Below are 21,824 nucleotides of genomic sequence, written 5' to 3'. Positions count from 1 at the left end.
CCAGGACTTAGAGGCGACTGGGCAGCATAGTTAGTCTGGGAAGGAGAGAGCCAGAGAGAACCACAGCTTCAGAGACCACAACAGGGAATTTCTATAGGACACTACACATGACTCCTAACCCTCACCCTCCTAGTGCCATGGTGCACAACAACCCATCGTGGCAGCATTGTCTGGTTTCTAGTGTTCACGGTAGCAATATCCCATCTGTGCCCACTGCTGAGTGGGTGCTGGTCTGTCCTTCCTTATAGACCTGCATAGACTTAGCCCGGTGTGTGTGCAATGAAAACCCCCAAAGGACTTCACCAGTTGTGGCTGTTTTATTAACATTGGCTGTTGCAGGGAATCCAAGCTGAGGAGAGAAGCTACCATCATAGAGCTGGAGAAGCGGGGTCAGAAGAGAGTTCGGTTTGGGAATGAAATGGAAAAGCTGGAGAAGGCGGTCATTAGGAACTGCAGGCTCCTGCGCGTGAAGGCTGATCGGAAGGCCTTTCGCAAGAAGGTCAGAGTTGCAAAGGGATTGCAAGAATATCCAGAGTTATAACAGTTAATGCTAGCAAACATTATGTGGAAGGGATTTTAAACCTCTTGCTTCAGGGTTTAAGCCGATCTATAACTCCTGGAGATCAGGATGAGACCTAGCTTATGTCGACACCACAGCATTTACAGCAGTGCAGCTGCCGTGTTTCTGGTGAAGACGCTCAGGAGAGAGCTCTCCCTTTGGCTTAATAACTCCTCCCTCCATGAGAGGCAGTAGCTAAGTTAGCGGGAAAAGTTCTCCCTCTGACATAGCATTGTCTACACCAGCGCTTAGGTCGGTATAACTACATCGCTCAGAGGTGTGGATTATTCACAGCCCTGAGTGATGTAAGTTATACCGAAGTAATTTGTAGTGTAGACATAACCTGAATGTAGAGACAGATTACCAACATCTGTCGTGAAGGGGCTCCTGCACCTTCCTATGAAGCAGCCAGGGCTGGCCACTGTTCGAGACAGGACACTGGGCTAGATGGACCCCGGGTATGATCCAGTCTCGCAACCTCATGGTCCTAAGAGGGGGAATTTCTGGCCATTTTCTTACAAACGATGAGTGATTCAAAATCTACCCCAGAAACTATCTACTTTTTGTTCCACCCAGGTTAAAATATTATAAAGGTAGCTGAGGCCAGCACCATTCAGAGAGCCACCACGTCCATGCCTGGCACTCCAGCAGAGCGAACGCTGTGTGGGTAATGGAGTGAAAAATGTAGCCTTGTATTTCCTTGTCATTTCCACAAGTGATGCTGTCTTTGGAGTTAACAGAGCCCCACTGTTCTCTAACATTAAGGGGCTAAGTAGCTGCCCAAAAGCCAGCTTTGAGGTTTCTCTCCTCCTGCTGTGATTCCCAGTAGAGAGTCAGGGCAAGATCCTCGGCTGCTCCTTTGAAATGAACAGAGTAATGCTGAGTTATTCCAGCTGAGGATCCGGCCCTTAATTCTTTACTCTCACTAAATCCAGCCAGGAGAAAGGCTTTCAGAAGTTGCATGCCCCTTCAAGAAAGTGTCTGTTCTGGGACAGTGTGCTCTCAGCTTGTTAACAGAAGGCATCTGCCACCAGTGTTAGGGTTGGAAACCTTCACCCGCGTGAAGCTATGAAAGTGGTGTGCAGCTCTGTTTTGACAACCACTCCAATCAACTTCAGAGCCAAGACCTCTGCTGGGTGGGAGCAGCCTGCTGTTTTGAAATGGGAGAAGGCTGTTGCCATTACACGTGCCTCTTCTGCAAAAGAACCTGCATCGTTAGAACGTAATCCTGTTGTCCTTGTCCATTCAATCCTTGCCCTAGGCTCTAGAGAAGGCCCGCCGGGAGAAGGAGTACATCGAGCTGCTTTCAAGCCGGCCCCCCTTGATCTGGATCCCACTCAGAGTTCATGCAGTCTGGGAAAGAATGGGGGTGAAGCTTACATGTACCATTCTGGCTTCCCCTCCGCCACAGGTCACCTGGTGCGTGAGTTGGGAGCGATGATCGGGTCTGACCTTGTGGTTACAAAGCATGTATGCACTTTGAGGGGCAAACAGGAGTGCAGCAGCTGGGTCTTGTTAGAAAGCTCTAAAAAGAGGTGGGAGGGAAGCACGGTGTTCGGAAAATACAGAAAATACTTTCCCTTCTGGGTTGGTGCTTCAAATCCCCTCCCCAATTGGCTGGGAGTTGTTACCGTCTGGTGACTCTGTGAAATGAATGGCTCCCACTGAACAAGGTGTCCAGGTCTGAAAACATCGACGCAGTCAATAGAAACCAGCCCTCTGATTGGCAGTCTCGACAGAGAAGCCCAGGATCCAATGGGCCCTGGAGAGAGAGAACGGTTGTGGTTTTTGTCCCAACGAGCTGTCTGAGGCAGGGCTGACTCACACATCGGTGACATGGGGCATAGAGAACTTGCCCTGTTTCTGTATCAATTCTGTGCATAAGCAGAAGACCAAACCCTCCAGGACTATCAAACTGGCTGCTCTCTCCAGCTCCAGATTCACTCAACAAATTGCAGGGGGAAAATATATTGACAATTCAGTGGAAGTTTTATTCTGGGTAAACTAGACTCCAGACAGACCCGTATTCTTATATTTAGTTCATTCATTGCAAGTACGCCCCACATGTATAGTGGGACTAGTTCAGCTGCCTGGGTTTTTTGCACATACGTTATTAGCCTCCTTTAATTCAGTGGAGAATAGGTTATTGGCTGTAGGATCGGATAGCCTGGAGGCTTGTGAAATTGTTAGAAGCTATAGCCGTGAGCAGAACTATTCCAGGTTATTTTGTTTTATGGCTGGGGATATTGACAGGCCCCACCTAGGGTTGCCAACTTTCTATTTGCACAAAACCGAACACCAGTGCCCTGCCCCGCCCTTTCCCCGAGGCTACGCCCCCACCCACTCCATCCACCTCCCTCCATCACTCGCTCTCCCCCACCCTCGCTAACGTGCTCATTTTTACCGGGCTGGGGCAGGGGGTTGGGGTATGAGGCGGAGTAATGGTGAGGGCTCAAGCTGCGGGTACGGGCTCTGGAGTGGGGCTGGAGATGAGGGGTTTGGGGTGCAGGAGAGGGTTCTGGGCTGGGACAGGGGTGTAGCTGGGGGTGAGGGCTCCAGCTGTGGCTGCCAGCTCTCTCTCTCTCTAACAAGTTTGATAGTGGCCAGGCTACATCTCAAAAGTCTGGGCTCTTTGGCAGAGATTAAACCAGCCCAAAACCTCAGAGATCAATACCCTCAAACTCTGGGAAGTATGAATCTGGATCCAAAACTCTGTGGCTCATGCCCATTAGCAAATATCTTATCCTGGTGGGACAAATTAGTTGTTGACTTAGCCCAGATATATACAGTCCATGTAGCAAAAAAGCTGTGTGATGGTGGCAGAAAATCAGCTGTTCCAGAGTAAGCAATGATAAGAGTCATGTTTCTTCCAAGCAGAGGTGGTGTTGCTGTATAGACATGAAAACAGACGTGCTTCTGTTGCCTCTGATCAGGGATTATTTATTTATTTACCCATCTGTAGCAAAGGATGACACAGGCCATTTCAAGAAGCTCCTGGTATGTTCAAGTTTAAGAGCTGTTGTTTCTAATCTTCCCTCCTGTCAGGACATCATCCTTGCTTTTATTTTGACATCGTCACAGAATCAGAGGGGTGGGGGGGGGGGTTGGTAGAGGGGCGAGAACGGGAAAATTCTGCAAATAGGCTGCTACTCAAAGGAGACGGCGTTTTTAGTTTACATCATAGTCTTCCCATAAACTGTAGCAAATCCTTGTATCCAATGCAGAGTGTAGGACTGAGCGCTCCAGAGATGCCTAAATGAGGCAATGTTATTTTATTATTTATTTGTATTGTTGTAGCACCTAGGAGCCCCAGTGTGCTGGTGTACAAGTACAGAACAAGTCCCTGCCCCAAAGAGCTTACAATGCACATCTACAGCTACTAGTTACACAAATAGGCAAACTAAACTAGAAGAAATGTACACTGGTGGAACGGACTCTGAAGCTGACATGCCTCAATTCCTCTAGCCCGTTAAAAGTTTCAAGGAGGTTTATGAACAGGCTTTAAATTTGCTATTCAAGACTGTTCTATACAAACTTTTTCAGGATGTGACCTCTTTGATTCACTCCCTCCAGAGTTATCTCAGCTGTCAGAGCAGTGTAGCCTATGTACCAATAAAGAACTTAGCTTTGGAGAGTGGCCATTGTGCTAAAGCCCCCCATCTCCAGCTTGTGCTCATGAATCTTGGTCATTGGCCAGCATCTTAGAGCCGACAAGACTATTTTTCCAATGCACTAGACAGGTGCAGAGACATTGGACACGCACCATCAGGGCTGGACTAACCGTTAGGATACCATACGTGCCTTGGGATTAAACTGCCCTGACCCCTAAAATTTGAGAAATATGAAGTGACTCTTTTCTGTTTACTGAGCTTTGCTTAGTTACAAACTCAAAGGATGGAAAATGTCGTCAAGATCTCTTGGGATTGTCTGCGGAACTTACTGTTAACAACAGCCGGGCAGAAACAACAAGGAGGCCACGAATAACATTTCACACATTGTGCACCACGGTTCTCGCTCAGTATGATGGTCAAATTGACTGTCCTCAAATGAAAATGCTTGAAATAGTCAAAAGTTAATTTCAAATGACTTTACTAGGGGAAAATCTCCTCCTCTGTCAAAGTTTCAGATGGACTTTGGGGGCAGATTAACTTCCCCCACTCTGGTTCTTTTGCACCTTTCCAGCAGGGCAAAGAGAGCCAGATGTCCACAGTAGTCAGAGCCAAAAAAGCCAGCTCTTATACCTCCCTCCCTGCAACCCTCAGAGCAGGGGGGGTATATATGAGGTAGGAAGTGGCAGGCAGGAGGAGTGGTTGGAGAGTGATGCACTCTGGCATTCACAGCTGGCATATGGTCCCTGGGCAACCATAGCCAGGTGGAACAAGGTAGAGCAGCCCCAAGACTGCTCTAACTTGTGCTGGGGCAGAGAACAAGGGAGCAGTGACCAGCTGTCCACTCCCCTGTTCTTCTGTGTTCCATGGAAGAATCTGCCTCTATGTGTGGCTGGTGGTGTTACTTTGAAAACAAGCTGTTAAATATACCCATTAATTCTCGTCTAGACTAGAACATCCCTCTTGAACAGTGTGTCACTTTTATATTCAACTAGGTATAAAAATGGAGTCCGTATTGATCCCCGACTGGCTCCAGCAGGGAAATACAGGATCCAGAACAAGTTTGGCATGCTCACACTAGACATCAATAGGTAATGTACAGACCTTCTGCTTAGCTCCTTCTTCATTGGCAGCAAGGCCTGGTCTGCTGAGATTCCCAGGCCAGTTCTGCAGAACAAAGAGGGCTGGAGGAGGACTGGAAATGCACTGGGAGTCTGATTCTCTACTGCCTTGCTCTAGGAGCTTACCTGGATTGAATCTCTGCCCATTGTGAGGTTGACCCAACACTTCTAATAGCTCACTGGGCTTTAAATATTATTTTATTTTGTTTGAACCTGTATAAATGGAGGTAGATGCAAAATCTCTATGATCTATTGCAGATCCTCATTACTCTACTTTGTTCCCTACACTAGATTAGGGATACCTCATCATTTTGGCATTAAGTGTGCTTAGGGCACCGTACAAATCTGGATGGACTGATACCTTTCTACAGAAACAAAAAGCCTGCAAGATATATGTGTAATATATATTAGGCCAGATCTTCAGTGGAATTAATGTGATGCATAGGCCCTTATGCTGAGAATCTCACCTTATGTGCATAATTCCTTGTATAGCAAAAGAACAATATATTTGACTTCAATAATGCCCCACTCCTGCACCCCCAAAAAATCTTGGCGAAAAACAAGCCTTCTCTTTTAATTCTGGTCTTAACGAATTAACCCATTCTGGGCTTAACCCATATTGACATGCACCACTCAGAGTTAACCCTCGAGCAGGAGCATCAAAGACTGAAACTTAAAAGAAAAAAACAACCATTTCTTCCAGATGCTCCTTGGAAGACTCTGCTGAATACAGTGTCGAAGTTAAAAATCCCTATGGTGAGGCCTATTCATTTGCTACGGTGCTTGTCCAGAGTAAGTTGAGAATTCCGTTTCCCTTTAAACATTTTTTTATGGATTTTTCTATTTATTTTCATTAAAAGAAATTACTGTATTAACCACATACACATGAACAAGGGGTATGCAGTGGGTTGTCTAGCTAAGCCTTAGTGATGGTGAGGGGAGGTAGGAGGGGAGAACAATTGGATTTAAAATATATATTTAAAAAGCATCAATCAATATGTTTTTCCATGGTAAACTGTCCATAAAGCAATTTCAATTGTCATTACGAAGACAAATAGCCAACCCGTCAGAAAGGTTGTTGGTAAACTAACCACAAATCTAAGAAAGAAAATCCATATCGGATTAACTTTTCCTATTCACAAAATTTTAGGCCCAGAGCCTCAAAGATATTTAGGTCTCCTACCTTCCACTGAAATCAAAATACCTTTGAGGTTCTGAACCTTAGCTCATAATCATTTGAATTTCCTCTAACCTATCCCTGCCTAGTCTAAGTCGTAACATGTCCAAAGCAGAGTTGCTAGCAGCTTATTTCCATACGCACTTTTTCTTTATTATAACACTCTACCTACAGATTGTTTTTCTTCATGGTTTTATTTTCTCTCTTATTCAAAGCAGGGAGTGAGATCACTTTGGTTAGAGGCATGGAACTTTATCTAGTGCAGTTTCATGCAAATGGTCTGGTCAGCTTGTATGATCTAACAGCAATAGCCCTTCCCTGAAAGAGCTCTTCTCCTAGTGTTTGCTGTTGTCAGGAGTTGAGTTAAAAAGAGTGTGTTCTGTTTAAACAAACAGAAATCAAAACGGCTGGGCTCAAGTTACAATGAAACCCAGTATTTATAACCCAAGGATCTAGCTTAGCCTAGGTCTGACTGTCACCATTCTTTCCCCCTTTGCCTCTGCAATAGCCTTCGGGTGGAAGCCCAGCGTTCCTGCCTGTTCTCAGTTAGGGTCCCATTCTCATCCCCCAGCCCTTTAGACTACTGCTGTCAGTCTGGGCCATAGGGACTTTTTGTTGGCCAGATCCAGCCTAGGGCCACTGCCACGCTTCTCTGGGTGCCCATGTTTAATTTGCTGAAATGCTGTTTTGTAGCAGCTTAGTGCAATACCCTGGAGATTACAACAGAGAATCAGTGCTTCCTACACCAGCGGTCACTATGCAACTGGCTTTCCAGTCAGGCCACTGGACTCAGGCCGAATCTCTCCCTCATACCCTTACTGTCAGAGCCTGTCAGGCCCTTTCCCTCAGGGTCTGCCCAGATACACCTCAAAAATGGCTACTCTGCCTCAGTCCCTTGTGGCCCCTCTGGACTCAGCCAAAATCTTTCAGACCCTTTCTGGACACAGCCCAGAACTGTCTTCCCTCTTCGCCCTGCAGTGGACTAACACTGATGCGGTGAAGGTGTGCTGTGTCTGGACCCTGACCCCTTCTGCAGTGATACTACCTGTAGTTCGAAGTGCAGCAGGTCTGGAGAGGATCTAGTTGTTTTTTCTGAATGTCAGTTTCAGAGCGCTGTGTTTCCCAGAAGATCTCTCTCCGGGCAGAGCTCCACAGATCACACTGTTCTCATTGCAGAGTGTAACCCAACAGGAGAGCGTTCAGGGCTCTCCTCTCTGTATCTGTTGTGATCCCAAGATAAGCTGCATGGACCCTTTTTATGAATTCCTTTATAGCAAGACAAATATATAGCAAGATTCTGCCCAAGCTAAAGCCAGACGTATGGGGAAACAACTGGAAATAAAGTGCTGGTACTTACAAAGGGAGATTATGCCAAGCTCTAGGGAATATGCAATGGCATCTCATGGGGTCATTGTTTAGACCTTGACATTTCTAATCTATATATAAAACAATCCTGTCATAAAAACCTGGACTGGAATAGACCTACAGAACTATAGACAGCTAAACATACTCAGTGAGACTGACATGAGCAATAGAATAACTGAGATGGGAAGCGATACCATTCTGGAATAGGAGGTGAACTGACTGCTTCAAAGGTCTTATTGGTATGAGAGAGATGAGCTTCTGTGGCAATGTGAGATGCAAAAGCCAGTTTGGTCGATTACTCAGACAGCTGGATCTTTTAAAAGTATATATGATTCATTTATTGTTAATGCTTCAAAAAATTCTCTGCTCCACACTGGGCCATGTTATCACCATTCCTTTTCTTTGTATGTTGTGCATTGATAAAATCTGGATCTCCTTTGTAGACTCAGCTTTCACAAGAGCAGAATGTGCCCAGAGAATTTTAAGGGTCATGTTTTGTTTATGTTATCTTTAAAATCCGTTGTTAAATAGTGCCCTACGTGAGTCAGAATTCAGCATGCACGCACATACATACATGCACGTACACACTCCAGTTGGGGACAGATATTCACTTATAATTAGAACTGGGCAAAATTTTATGCAGAAAGCTTGGGGGGGGGGGCAAAAAAAGCAGATATGGCAACACCAAAATGTTTTGCAAATTTGTGTCAATTTCACCAAATTGATTTGGTGATAAAACCCCCTAAAATAATCCAAACATTTCCATATTTTGGTGCAAAATTACTTTTTGTTTCACGATTTCCTTGACTTTTATTCAAACCATCAAAACCTTTTTTAAAATGCTTGGATCCGAAATGAAACATTTTGTTCAACGTGAAATGAATTTTTTTCGACTTTTTGATTTGCAGAAAAATTTGATAAATATTGTAGATCCAAAACTATTTTTATTTTAATTACCAGCAAACTGAAAAATTTGTTATTCACCCAACTCTACTTATAACAACAATGGCAGCCCCTAGTTTGCATGGCTGACCAGCCTGGATAATTCTTATCCTAATGCAGGAAGTATATAAAAAGCTCTGGGGTGTACAACTATTCTATACTTTTAGGTTCTTATAGCAGGCTCATCCCTGTAGTAACTAAGCCCTTTCCATTAAGCAATGTGGCTACCATCTGTCACATGTTGTTTATTCTCTCATCCCCTCCCCGGGGGTCAAAATCAAACTGAGATGCAAATCAAAAGCACACGTAACAGCACGATTTTCTGCCAAGAACTCTTGTACGTTGCACCATCCAAACAGAGCAAAGGTGAACTCCCAAAAGCTAAGCAATGGAACCACATGGGCTTCAGTGTGTACTGTCTATTGGATGGTGGCATTTATTTGCAGCTAAGAAAGCAATAAAGAACAATTTATTGGACAGTCCAGGCAGGAAACGTGTGAGTGAAAGTTAGGCTGTCATGGTGAAGGAATTCCACACTGCAGTATTTATATAACCTACTGTGTTAGCCTGGTTTTCAGAGATGGTGAGAGTAGCCACAGATCCCACTGACTTTAGTGTGTCTATGCCTTGGAAAATCAGGCCATATATCTCTAAAAATCAGGAGCTTAAAACTATGAGTAGATCCTGGGAAAAGACAGCAGAAACAAGATCCTTCCGTGAGTGATTGGATACATTCCAACTGGCTTGATTTACCACCCTGAATTGGCTATAAATTCTGCCAGGGGAATGAAACTGACTGGGTGCTGATAGATGAAGTGACATGAAAACAAGCAGCACACAGCACTGGAAAATACACTTACCACTGCTTCCAAAGGAGAGAAGCAGAAGTAGGGTGGTCTGAATAACATGCATGAGAAAGGTCACAAAGTACCCCCAACTCTCATTCCCCCTCCCAGTCACTCTTTTCAAACCCGGCTTGTGGAAACAGAACAGGTGTGACAACAGAACAAGGCAAATGATTCTTGTTATGTTCACGGCATACAAACAGAAAAAAACAGATAAAAACATAAAATGCTCTTTCTAAAAGGTTGCAATTTAACACAACTTTATTTCTTAAAATCCATAATACTAACGCGCAAGAACCAAAAACAAGCAGAGAGAAAGAAGACTGCTCCAGAGATTGAGGCACAACTCATCCCACCTTCCTCTAGGCTGGTTCTTTGCAGACTGACTGCTGAAAAACTCAGATTGCACACTTCCCTACAGAGCCCCTGAACCTGCAAGCAGGACCAGGGAAACCCATGAGAATTAAAGTGATAGCTTATAATTGTAACACAATTTTCAATACATCAAAATTCTATCCCTCTTTCCATTCCACTAGTATCTCAAGAGGATGTTAAACAACAGTCAGAAAATGTGGAGAAGGTTCAGAGAAGAGTCATGAGAATAATTAAAGGATTAGAAAACCTGCCTTGTAGTGATAGATTGAAGGAGCTCAATCTATTTAACTTAACAAAGAGAAGGTTCATGGGTGACTTGATCACAGTCTATAAGTACCTACATGGGGAACAAATATTTAATAATGGGCTCTTCGGTCTAGCAGAGAAAGATATAGCACAATCCAATGGCTGGAAGTTGAAGCTAGACAAATTCAGATTGGAAATAAGGTGTAAACTTTTAACAGTGAGGGTAATTAACTATTGGAACAATTTACCAAGGGTTGTGGGGGATTCTCTGTCACTGACCATTTTTAAATCAGGATTGGATGTTTTTCTAAAAGATCTGTGCTAGGAATTATTTTGGAGGAGTTCTGTGGCCTGTGTTATACAGGAGATCAGACTAGCTGATCACAATGGTCTCTTCTGTCCTTGGAATCTATGAATCTATTATAGAAAACCTCCTTGGATGAGACAGCTGTCCTAGCACCACTTAGTACCAGATCAAATTCTCCTTTATGAAGTCTCTGGTCGGAGCAGAACTCTGTGCTATTGGCACTTCCAAATATTGCTTCTTACATTTGCTTTTGGCAGGCCTGCGTTGTTCCTTCTCTCCTGACTCTGCCTGATGCCGTCCGGGTAACATGCCCCTTCCTTTTGCTATTTGTGTTTAACAGTCTGAAAACAGAATCCAGAGCAAAGCCATAGGGCTTGGCCTGGAAGCTCTCCATGTCCCACTAAACAGGCCATTGGCAGTCGTTTTCTTGGCCCCTGCATTGTCTGACATGCTTTTGATGTCTTAGGCGGTCCCAAGCTAAACGGCTTTCTAGATTAGTGGGTTGCCCTGCCTATCAATGATATTTTGGGGTCCTTTGTTATCCTTGATGAACCCAGCATGTCCCTTTGATGTTCTCCATGACTCCCCTCTCTAGTCATTGCCACTCATTTACCATCTTCTGCCTATGACTGTATAATGCTATCACATGGCTTCATTCATTTAGGGCCATCCTTTCTACCTGGCCAGCAGGTATGCTGTTAAAGTAATGCTTTCCCTTCCCCATTCCTCATGCCATGCACAAAGCATGCCGCCTTCATAATCCATTGTGGCCCGGGACAGATGGAAGCAACAAGTGAGAGGCTACTTCTGAATGTGGGATCTCCCCATAGCAGTGCAAAGTTTTGTCTGCCTTCCCTTTCATCACAGCAACAGAAAATCACTTCTGAAAAGATATCAGAATTTCCTAGTCTGAAATTCCTAATTTCCATCCATTTTAATTGCCATGTACTGGCTACTGAGAAAGAATGAATGTGATCAATTCTTATGTGCATTTATTTAGGATGAGAGGTCTAAGAAATGCCACCATTTGCATCTTGGTTTGGAATTCTTCGATTCCTTCAGCTGCGTGATTACATTGCATTAAGCTCAAAGCCACTAGACTTTGTTCGGTGATCCCAGCAGTTTGCAAGGTTTGGCTAGGATCGTTGTTTTCATGGGAGAGACCTCCAAGAAACACGTAGATGCCGCAATAAGTGCTGCTGGTGATTCAGTGTATGATACTTTTCCCTCTGAGCCAGTAGTGAGCCCATGTCTTGGAATGTTCTGTACTTCTGGACATGCTGTCCTTGGGATGAGTCACAAACCAGAGGTCCAGGCCATATGTGGTCATTAAAGATCCCATATCGTTTTCTGCAGCTTAACCTCAATGTCCAGGCCATATTCCAGCATCAATAACTAGTATGTTCGGCTGTCCTAAATTTCCCCAGCACTTTCAACAGAATATTCTTCTTCCCTTCCATTCCTGTGTTGTTGTGTAGTGTTGCCATGTGGTGTTGAGTAGATGCCAGGCTCTGCCCCAGGGGTGGCTGCATTTCAGTTATGGGTGAAGTGATCCTTATCAGTTTGTTAAGCTAGTAAAAGGGTCTGCACTGGAAAGTGTTCCTACTTGGAGAAGTCACCACCCAGGTGTGTTTTGAAGGCTAATATTTAATGTTTGTAGTGGACCGTACTTTGAAGAAGTGATACAATACATAAGAGTTAAGTATCATTGCATATTATTAAGAGGAAGATAAATATTAAAACATACATTTGTTAAATGTGTTTATTCCTCCCATCCTCTGCACCTTCTTTTACAGAATATTATGGGAAGGAGTCAGGATTCGATTCAGAAATATACAAAAGTGAGTAAATTATTGTTGCTGAGTTTTTATGTACGGTCTGAGGCCCCCTGGCACAGAGTCAGACAAGGTGTACCTCTTCCCAGTAGCCTGATGTTTATGAAAAGCACCACACACACCTTTGGCACTAGATGAATGACCACAATAATGACACTAACTGAGGAGGCTCCTGTTTCTATTGTGACTAGGGCTGTGATTTTGTCATGGAAATTTTTAGTAAATTTCACAGCAGAGGTGTGGGGAAAAACTGATAAGACTCTGGTGTCCCTAGCCTCTGTTTGTCAGAAGTTGGAAATGGGCAACAAGGGATGGATCCCTTGATGATTACCTGTTCTGTTCATTCCCTGTGAAGCACATTGCATTGGTTGCTGTCAGAAGACAGGATACTGGGCTAGAAGGACCTTTGATCTGACTCAGTATGGCCATTCTTATGTTCTGAGAGCAGGATGGGGATTGCAGAACGAGCCAGCCCTGCACTCACCCCACAATGGCAGCTCCTGTTCCACAGGGCTTGGGCCGGCTCCCCATGCTGGGCTTTGCGACCGGCACATGGGGTCGCAGCACCACTCAGGTTTGGTTCCTCCGCTTCTCAGGAGATGGAGGGGCAGAAGGACCAAATCTGAGAGGCGCTGCGAACCTGGGCGCTAGGTTACAACACCACTCCGTTTGGGGGCCTTGACACAAATTCATGATTTCAGTGACCATCTTGACTGCCGTGACAAAACTGTAGCCTTAATCATGGCTGCATGGTTTTGCTCTTGTTTCACAGGATCACTCATTGGCCAGGAGGCAGATTTTGCCTTTTCACTGAAGCCCCTATTCTCCAGAGAGAAGGAACCTTTCACCCTTTCCTGCTTCTTTTCTTCTGATCTACTTCAACACCAACGAGATATCACCTGGTTCAGAGACGGTGTGTATTCGTATCCACATAGCTTTCTTTGATACAACTGCTTTCCCCCTATAAGCTCTGCTCTAGTGCTTGCAGAAGAGAACTGGATGCCAGGATTCCTGGGTTCTGTTCCCAGTTCTGGCACATCCTTTAACTTGGGCCTCCATTTCTTCATCCGTAAAACAAGGATAAGAATACAGACCTGCTTTGTGGGGTGACATGAGCCTTAATTAATTCATGTTTATAAAGAGTTGTTAGGAACCTTGGTTCTACACAGTGGAAGTGCAAAGTGTTGCTATTATATTCCTGTAAAGCCGGAGGAGACACTGGCGAATGAAGTAAAATGTAGCCCTCCCAGACAGCCCATAGGAGGGTAAGTTACAAACAGAGCTGCAAAATCAAGGACACTGGTCTTTGCCAGGATGCTAATTGCCTCTGTGCCTTTAAGCTGTGGGAGGCTGCACCTGTCCCAGGAGCAACACAGTAAGACTGCCTTTGTTTTACAAGTAGCCCTGCGAGAATCAGCTGTGCAAGCAGCAGACTGTGTTGTTTTCTAAAGATGGGCCTGATGCACAGAGTTCAGATCCATATCTGAACTCTCCCAAGGCTTGGGGATAGAAGCAAAATACGCTGGGTAGGTGTAGATTTGTGCACGGGTTCTAATCCTGGCTCTGCCACTGGCCTGCTGGGTGACCTTGGGCAAGTCATTTCCCCGCTCTGTGCCTCAGTTTCCCTATCTGTAAAATGAGGGTACCGAGCTGGTTTGTATGCTAGTGGGAGATCTGCTCATGAAAAGCAGTAGGTACTGTTACCGTGTGTCATGGCTCCTTGTGGCCCTCAGGACAAATGCCTGCTATTTACTGAGAGTGCACAGTTACTCCTCAAGCTCAGGGTCCTCCACACTGCATAGAAGTGAGTTCCAAACCTCCTGCGTTGGCGTACAGCAAGAGCAAAGGATAACAGATAGAAGGATGTGGCCAGAGTGTGACTGCGTCTCAGAAGGCAGGGGGTTGAGCTTGTTCCTCATCTGGCTAATGAGCTTAGCCTGTAATGCCTCAGATCTGCTAGTAGGCAGAAGTAACTTGGGCTCAGCAACTCAAAGGTATTCATGCACCCAACTCCCATTGAAATGAAATCTCTTTGAGGATCTGGGCCTTGCTAGCTGTGAGCAACATTGTGTTAGTGTAGGCCCAGGGTCCCCTGCAGTGCCCGTCCTGCTCAGCATTTTACACCGTGTACAAGTGCTGCATGCCCCTCTGAGTTTCCACTGAGTTTTCATTTCCCTGCAGGCGAGTTTCTGAAGGATTCGGATCGCCATCAAATGAAGTGTCTGGATCGCGAGGCTTCTTTGACCGTGTTGTGTGCTTACAAAGAAGATGAGGGATTCTATACTGTCCGTGTCCCTACACTGGACGGGTACAACGAGCAGAGTGCTTATGTGTTTGTTAGAGGTACCTACAGGTTTCTATCCTTTCAAAGCAAAAGCCCTTTTCTGATCCACTGGGGTCGGAAAATTCACAGCCTCATTCACAATGAAAGGCCTTCCCACACTGCCCCCAACTTGAACCCAGGGGTGACATTTTCAAAAGTGCCTGCGTCCCGTTTGCAATAGTGATTTAGGCACTTGGGATTTTAGGCCCAAATCCTGTTGTCTTCCCATTGTGTTTCCTCTGTAGTAATCTGCACTGAACTTAGCATAAAATGGCTGCCTGCCTCTGTGGATAGCAGAGTCCTTAGTGCAGAAAATGGAAAACAAAGCCTACCTGTTCACCACACACAACATCCTTCCCCCTGTAATTATCAGATGTGGCCTAGGCAGTACTGGAGGTAGAGAATAGATTTCATTGGCTTTTGGAGGGGCAAATCCTGCCCCCTTCTCCACAGCAATGTGGGGTACAAGAAACACTGCAACCAAAGTAGCATAGGACTTGGGGAGCTGTTGCAGGGGGTCTGCATACCATGGAGCTCAGCTCTGCAGCTCCCCTATGCAGTGGGATTTGGGGGCAGGTTTGGGGTGGGTGAGGGGAAAGCAGAGATGACACCAATGCTATGTAAACGCTCTTGCCAGTGATTCCCACAAGGGATGCAGAAGCAGCATGATGTGGCTACATTACCCCATTGGGCAGAGAATTCCTTCCCTCAGAGAAATGCTCTGTGCCACACGTCTCAGATTTGATGTGGGGAATCCAGTTTAGCCCTTACTGGCCAAACAGAGACTTGACGGTGGGTTTTCAGTAACAAGAGTTACTGAACAGCCATTTACTGAGATTTACAAGACAAGGTCAGGGTTGCTGGACAGTGTCCAGTTCTAACTGCAGAACCTGTTTGCTCTATCAGCATGACAAATGTTTTTCACTCTGATCAGATGCTGGATTATTTTTTTTATATACTGAGTAGGTCAGTTCTTGTTCTTCTCAAGATCTTAAAAAAAACTGACCTTGTTATTAATCTGAAAAGAAATTACTCTTAATATGAATGATTCAGAATTGAATTTGCTAATATTTTCCACTCGTACATTTATTAGGGTCACAGTATAATATAGGAAGCTCCTCCATTGTTGTATTCTGGAGTTATGTCTTCCTTTTAGTGCTCAATACATTTATCTACAGTTTTACAATGTGGATTTTTTCCTGACCATGCAGATCAGACTGCTTTCCCTACACGCCCAAAGACAACAATGACACAAGAAAGAATATAGATTAGATTATAAACTCTTTGGGGCAAGGACCATCTTTTTGTTCTGCATTTGTACAGCACTTAGCACCATGGGGCCCTAAGCACTACTGCAATACAAATGAATAAGAAGAGGAAAGTACAGGATGAATATCTCCATGAGAGAGAGCGCAGAGTGTGGGTATCTCCTCTGTTGCAGACTGCAGCAAGCTGAACACAAAATGGCAGCCTCTCTCTGTAGACAACAGAGTGTTTGAAGACTGAAAGATTCAGAACACAGGCGGGAAAAAACAGTTTAACAGACAATGCTCTATATTCCTTTAGATGCTGCAGCAGCAACAGCCGGTGCACCTGGATCCCCCCTCAACGTGAAATGCCACGATGTAAATAAAGATTGCCTGCTCCTTTCCTGGGTAGCACCCAGCGATAGTGGAGGAAGTCCAATCTTCGGTTATTTTATTGAAAGGTCTGTATGATTATGTTATTGTAGTAAAGTGGTCATGATAGGTTTACCAGGGATACCCAGAGTATTATGGGATGGCACTATGCTCCATTCCTCAATTCCTGTTTAATCACTGGGAGTTTTCTCCCCCCACCCCAATTTTGTTGTGATGCAATTAAATAAAGCAGCAAGATCCCAGCCTGCAGTCCTGTGAGTAGACATATGTTTGTTGCACTGAGCAGTCCCTTTACCAAAGTTAACCCGCTGCCACATTCGGAGAACACCATGGAGGTACTGCATGGTCTTTCTTCGTTGCAGGTGCGAGGCGGGCACAGATGAGTGGGTGCCATATAACGAAATGCCTGTGAAGACTTGCAGGTGCCCTGTTTTGTGCCTCACGGAGGGAAAGACATACCAGTTCCGGGTAAAGGCCGTCAACCACTCAGGCATCAGTAACCCTTCCAAGGCCAGCGACCCAGTCACAATGAAAGACCCCAATGAGGAAAAAAGAGTGATGAGTATGTATCAGAAACAGGATATTATTCCTCTATGTGCTCTGTGAGGCTGCGGAAGTAACTCGGAATGACTTATCTCTCACAAACAAAATGACCCTATTCTCACAAACATCACTGCAGCCCCTCTGCTGCAAACATGCCTCCACCCTGCTGGAATCACCAGCTGAAGTCATTGGTCCGGACTGAAAAAGCTGGAGACAGACTGACCTAAAACACCATTGTCAATTTGTGAACAGCATTGGATAGGCAAAGACTGTGAGCAGATCCTCAGCAGATATAAATCATCAGAGCTCCAGGGAAACCAATGAAACCAGGATGATTGACACCACCTGAGTGTCTGCCCCTATCATTCCATGTGTTACTCTCTTACCCAAACAGGGTTCAGTCTCTGCTCACACACCCCTGACTGTCTGGAGTGCTTGCAATGGGAAGACAAAAGTGGCAACGGGCAAACTGAATCTGGGCCTAAAATGTGTCTAACTCAAAATGCTTGTTTTTGTATTTTTAATGTCAAGGAAGTTCCTATAATTTTTTAAATTAGTTTTCAGTTTGTTGCACTTCTCTTGGTACAAACTGGTACAGAAAGGGAGAAGGCCAAACTACCCCAGCGTGTGGGCTTTGTGTGCATATAGGGAAACCCAGGATTCTTGTCTCTGTCTTTCCACTAACTTGTGTTTTTTTCTCCCGGTGAATAATATTGATTTTTTTTTAATCACTAGCCATCCCTTATGATGACGGAAAGAAGATTACAATTTCCAAAGATGAACTGGAAGGTAATTTCAAACTTAAACTTAACCCTCCTTTTATAAACTAATGCTTGTTATAGTACAAGGATGCCAAAATAGTATTTCATAGGACTCTGGGAGGAAATATACACAGGAAAATGTTTTCTTACACTCCAAGAAAACAGAAGCATTCCAAAATACAAGGCCAGTTTATAATGGAGCCGTTAGATATTATTAGACGTGTGATTGTGTCAAGCCTAGAGACTTCAGTCTAAGGAGTAGCGTAGAGTTTTTATTAAAAGCAAAAGATTATGGGGTATAATTTTCAGAAGTGCCCAAGTCCCATTTTTAAAAGTGACTAAGGCCCAGATTTTTACAGGTATTTAGGCATTGTTCTGCTCTGCGTTGCAATACCTAACTGAGTGTTAACCATGGTGTTAGGCACGCAGATGCTTTTTTAAATCCCACTAGGCACCAAAATACCTTTAAAAATCTGGCCGTAAGTCTCGTTTTCAAAAGTTACTTAGGCACTTAGGAACCTAAGTCTTATTGAAAGTCAATAGGACTTAGGCACCTAATTCACTTTTGAAAATGGTATGTAGGGACTTTTAAAAATTTTACTCGTGGAGACAATATTTTCCTCGTTTAGTGCAACCCCATTGTGAGGCTGCTGAGGGTTAGAATTCGGCTCAGACACAGCCATCTGGAACTCTGTGTTACCAGCTGAACTCCTGAGAGGGAGTTGTATCTGGAGCTTGAGGAACGTGGCCATAGGATTAAGAAGGACCACAAGGTCTGGTAATGTGCACCGCAAAATCCTCTAGTGTTTCGAAACTGGGTGTAATGGAAAGAGACACTGGCAAAGTAATGTACTCAAAGGTGGACACTGCAGGCCAGATCCTGGGCCCTTTGTACCTCCAGAGCAAGTGAGAGTATGATGACACTACGTCCCTTTATTTAAATAAGAAGATGAGAGCAAAGAATTAAATAATTTATCATTAAAAATTATCAGAACATTGACAACCAAATGAATGCATAGGAGGAAGTTTGCCGTCTCTATCCCCAATGCGTGCAAAGGGTTAAAGGCCTCTCCTTTACACCAAAGGAGCTTACCTGATACTGAAAAAGCATAAACATCCCTGTTTAATAGGAGAGTCCTTTCCTGGTATGTTATCACTGAACCAGTATCAAATTCTGGCTTCCCACAGGCAAGATTAAAATTCCTCTGCCACCCACCAACGTTCATGCGAGTGAGATCAGAGAAGATTACGTGGCCCTCTCCTGGGATGAACCAGATCCCAGAGGCCAGGAGCCACTGAGTTATTATGTGGAAAAGGTAAGGAAATAATCTACGGAAGGGTGAATATTACCACTCTGGAGACTGGCAGTGGAATACATCCCCTTTCACCTCTAGGTTACTGCTCAGAGTCCAGCACAGGTCAGTAGTGACAGAATGCTGTTTTGATAGCTTGTCAGTGGTGGGCTGTGTACAATGAGTGGGTGAGTCTCAATTCCTTGAAAACAGGCTTTCCACATCACAAAGGCATTAGCACAACTGGTGCCCTTGAGGGTAGCCTCAGCAGAGAGGCAATGAGGTATGGATGCTGAGCATGGATGCTCTCTCTCCTAAGCATGGCCAGTCCAGATCTGGAACAAGACACATGGGGAGGGCAGTGTGTGGGGAAACTGCCAGTGCGGTCCATATTGTATCCGAAATGGCCCCGTCAGCCTTTCACTAGTACTCAATTTACAAGACCGTAAATCCAGATCCTAATGCCTGGCCCATGATGATGAGCCGACGAGCAGGCGGGGAGGAAGGAATCTTCTTTCCATAGGCCACATGTGGAAGGCTACTCCACCTATATGGATGGAGTAACCTCCATTGGCCCTTACCCAGGCATCAGCAGTAGAGAGGATGGGAGGAACTGCACAGTACCAAACATTCTGGGTTCTCCTCCGTCCCTTCCCTGCTCCTTTCATATCTTACCCCCACATGTCCATTCCCCAACTGCACAGTAGCACTGCACCACCTCTGCTGCAAAGGAGCCCTTTGTGGCTGATGAGGAAGGGGCTAGATTGGCCCCCAAGAAATATTTAGTTCAGGTAAAGAAGATCTTTATTTCTCAAATTCAGTACAGTTACGCTGTCGGATCAGGGAGTAACCGCTCCAGACAGTTTTCATCTCTCTGGATTGTAAATTGCCATCTTTTCCTTTCCAGTCCATTGCAGGCAGCAACAGCTGGCAAAATGTCAATCTGGAGACGGCGGTGAATTCCCCAAGATTTGCACTCTTTGATCTTGTGAAAGGAAAATCGTACTGTTTCCGAGTGCGATCTGCTAACAAATATGGAGTAAGCGAGCCGTCCTTGCCCAGTGAGCCCATTACTGCTGGACCAACATTAGGTAACAATATAAAATGCATGACACTAATAACATGGAAAAGGTGATGCATCATAACACTAGCATTGGCTTATTTTCTCTTTTCTTTGTGCATTGCGGTACATCATTACAGCTCTCACTTGGACTTCAGGAAGTCTCTCAAAGCCTTAAATCCACACTTAATTACATTGCAGTTGTTCAGCACACAGTGTAAATCTAACCAACCAATGAGGCTGGAATTAAAGTTATTAAAAAGAGGAAACTGATCAAGTCCCTATATTCCATTCCAAGCACACTTCTGGAACTCGCTCAAATGTCTCCTGTGTCGTGCATGCTCTAAGACAGATGTAGCACATAGCAGAACAATAAGGAAGGCCACAGCCTCATTCTGCAATGGTGGATGATGGAGTCAGTCTCTGGGGACTCCAGGATGAGCAGCAGCATGACATAGGATGTTTGGTTGGGGGGGATAATTGTGTAATATTTGGGCTGTGATGTCTAGAATATGAGGAGGCAAAGACTCATACCCGTGTTTCCCATGCGTCATGCTAAAGTTAGGCCACTGGGCCTCGTGCTGGCCTTTTTCATTCTCTTGTTTAAAGGTGGCCTGAAGTTCATTCAGGGTGTTCTGTGCCTCTGGCTGCTCCCATCTAGTGTGAACTTTGTATTTTGGCCCCAAAACATCATGTGGAGTTGGGAATTGGGGCCTGATTCTCCTCTGATTTAGGTAGGTGTAAACCCCAGGAGTAACTCCAGTGATATCAATGGAGTTACACTGATGTGAGAGAAGAATGAGGCCTTATAAATCCAGAGACAGACAGACAGACACACCCACAGGCTGCAATCAGGAGATTGGGTCCAGACACGGTGCTCTGCTTTGGGAAATGATGCCCCGGCCATGCGGATATCAAACATCCCAAGTCACCCCTGGAACTGAGTTACAATTTGTAAATAGAATAAACCTTATTTTGTTCCATTTTTTCCCCTTTTTCAGCTCCCCTCCCACCTCCCTCTCAGGTTCTAGCTTTCAGAGACACCAAGACGTCTGTTGCTGTGCATTGGGATAAGCTGAAGGAGGGTCAGGAGCCCCTCGGCTATTACGTATATTGTCGGGAGGTTGGGACAGATGAATGGCAGACTGTCAACAATAAACCCGTGACATGTAACAAGTGAGTTCAGCAATTGACCTCCATTCAGCAAATACGGTGCATTCACTTGGATTTCTGTGTTTATGGTAGAAATGGAATGCAGATAAAAAAAAGAATTTCCCTACACATACGCGCACACATAGCACACATCTGAAACCTTTGCCTGTTTTTAGAACCGAACCACTGTTCAGGTTCTGGAATGTCCAGATTTAATTTAACATCTGAGGCAAGTTAACATGTGGGGCAGCAAAGTAGCACGTTTCCATGTGTTGTCAGACCACAGTCATTACTGGGAAGGTAGATCTCACAGTGTCTGTGGAACGACAGACCATTTGTATTTGCTCTATGGTAGAACAATGTGTCATCTTTCAAGAATGGGGAGTAAGGGAAACTCTCTTGTTATAGGGCCTGATGTTAATGAAATTAGAAAATGCCTATAATAATACCTAGCTCTTATATAGCACTTTACCAAGTGCTTTATCATTATCCCCATTTTATAGATGGGGAAACTGAGGCACAGGGAGGGGAAAGTGACTTGCACAAGGTCACCAGCAGTCCAGTGGCAGAGTCAGGTCTCCTGAGTCCCAGTCCAGTGGTCTATCCACTAGGCCACACTGCCTCAGAAAGTGCCATTTTGGACAGTGGGCAGGTATGGTCTGAAATAGATGCT

At 44.9% G+C, this 21,824-nt stretch overlaps 1 protein-coding gene across 1 annotated transcript in view; it reads left to right on the top strand.

The window, feature by feature from the left end:
- MYOM3 (myomesin 3) overlaps positions 1 to 21,824 on the top strand; it is a 52,721-nt gene that overhangs the window by 5,985 nt on the left and 24,912 nt on the right. The window contains exons 4-16 of the mRNA XM_034754259.1: positions 340 to 499; positions 1,821 to 1,978; positions 5,163 to 5,258; positions 5,992 to 6,080; positions 12,342 to 12,386; positions 13,153 to 13,293; positions 14,562 to 14,723; positions 16,270 to 16,411; positions 16,706 to 16,905; positions 17,622 to 17,675; positions 18,836 to 18,963; positions 19,847 to 20,030; positions 21,001 to 21,175. Of these exons, the coding sequence (XP_034610150.1) occupies positions 340 to 499; positions 1,821 to 1,978; positions 5,163 to 5,258; positions 5,992 to 6,080; positions 12,342 to 12,386; positions 13,153 to 13,293; positions 14,562 to 14,723; positions 16,270 to 16,411; positions 16,706 to 16,905; positions 17,622 to 17,675; positions 18,836 to 18,963; positions 19,847 to 20,030; positions 21,001 to 21,175 (1,734 nt within the window). The remainder of the gene's footprint in view (positions 1 to 339; positions 500 to 1,820; positions 1,979 to 5,162; positions 5,259 to 5,991; positions 6,081 to 12,341; positions 12,387 to 13,152; positions 13,294 to 14,561; positions 14,724 to 16,269; positions 16,412 to 16,705; positions 16,906 to 17,621; positions 17,676 to 18,835; positions 18,964 to 19,846; positions 20,031 to 21,000; positions 21,176 to 21,824) is intronic.

This window comes from Trachemys scripta, chromosome 20, assembly GCF_013100865.1.
Source record: "Trachemys scripta elegans isolate TJP31775 chromosome 20, CAS_Tse_1.0, whole genome shotgun sequence".
Lineage (NCBI taxonomy): Eukaryota > Metazoa > Chordata > Testudines > Emydidae > Trachemys > Trachemys scripta.
Note: the sequence above shows the minus strand (reverse complement) of the source record. Positions and strands in the feature narration are given on the sequence as shown.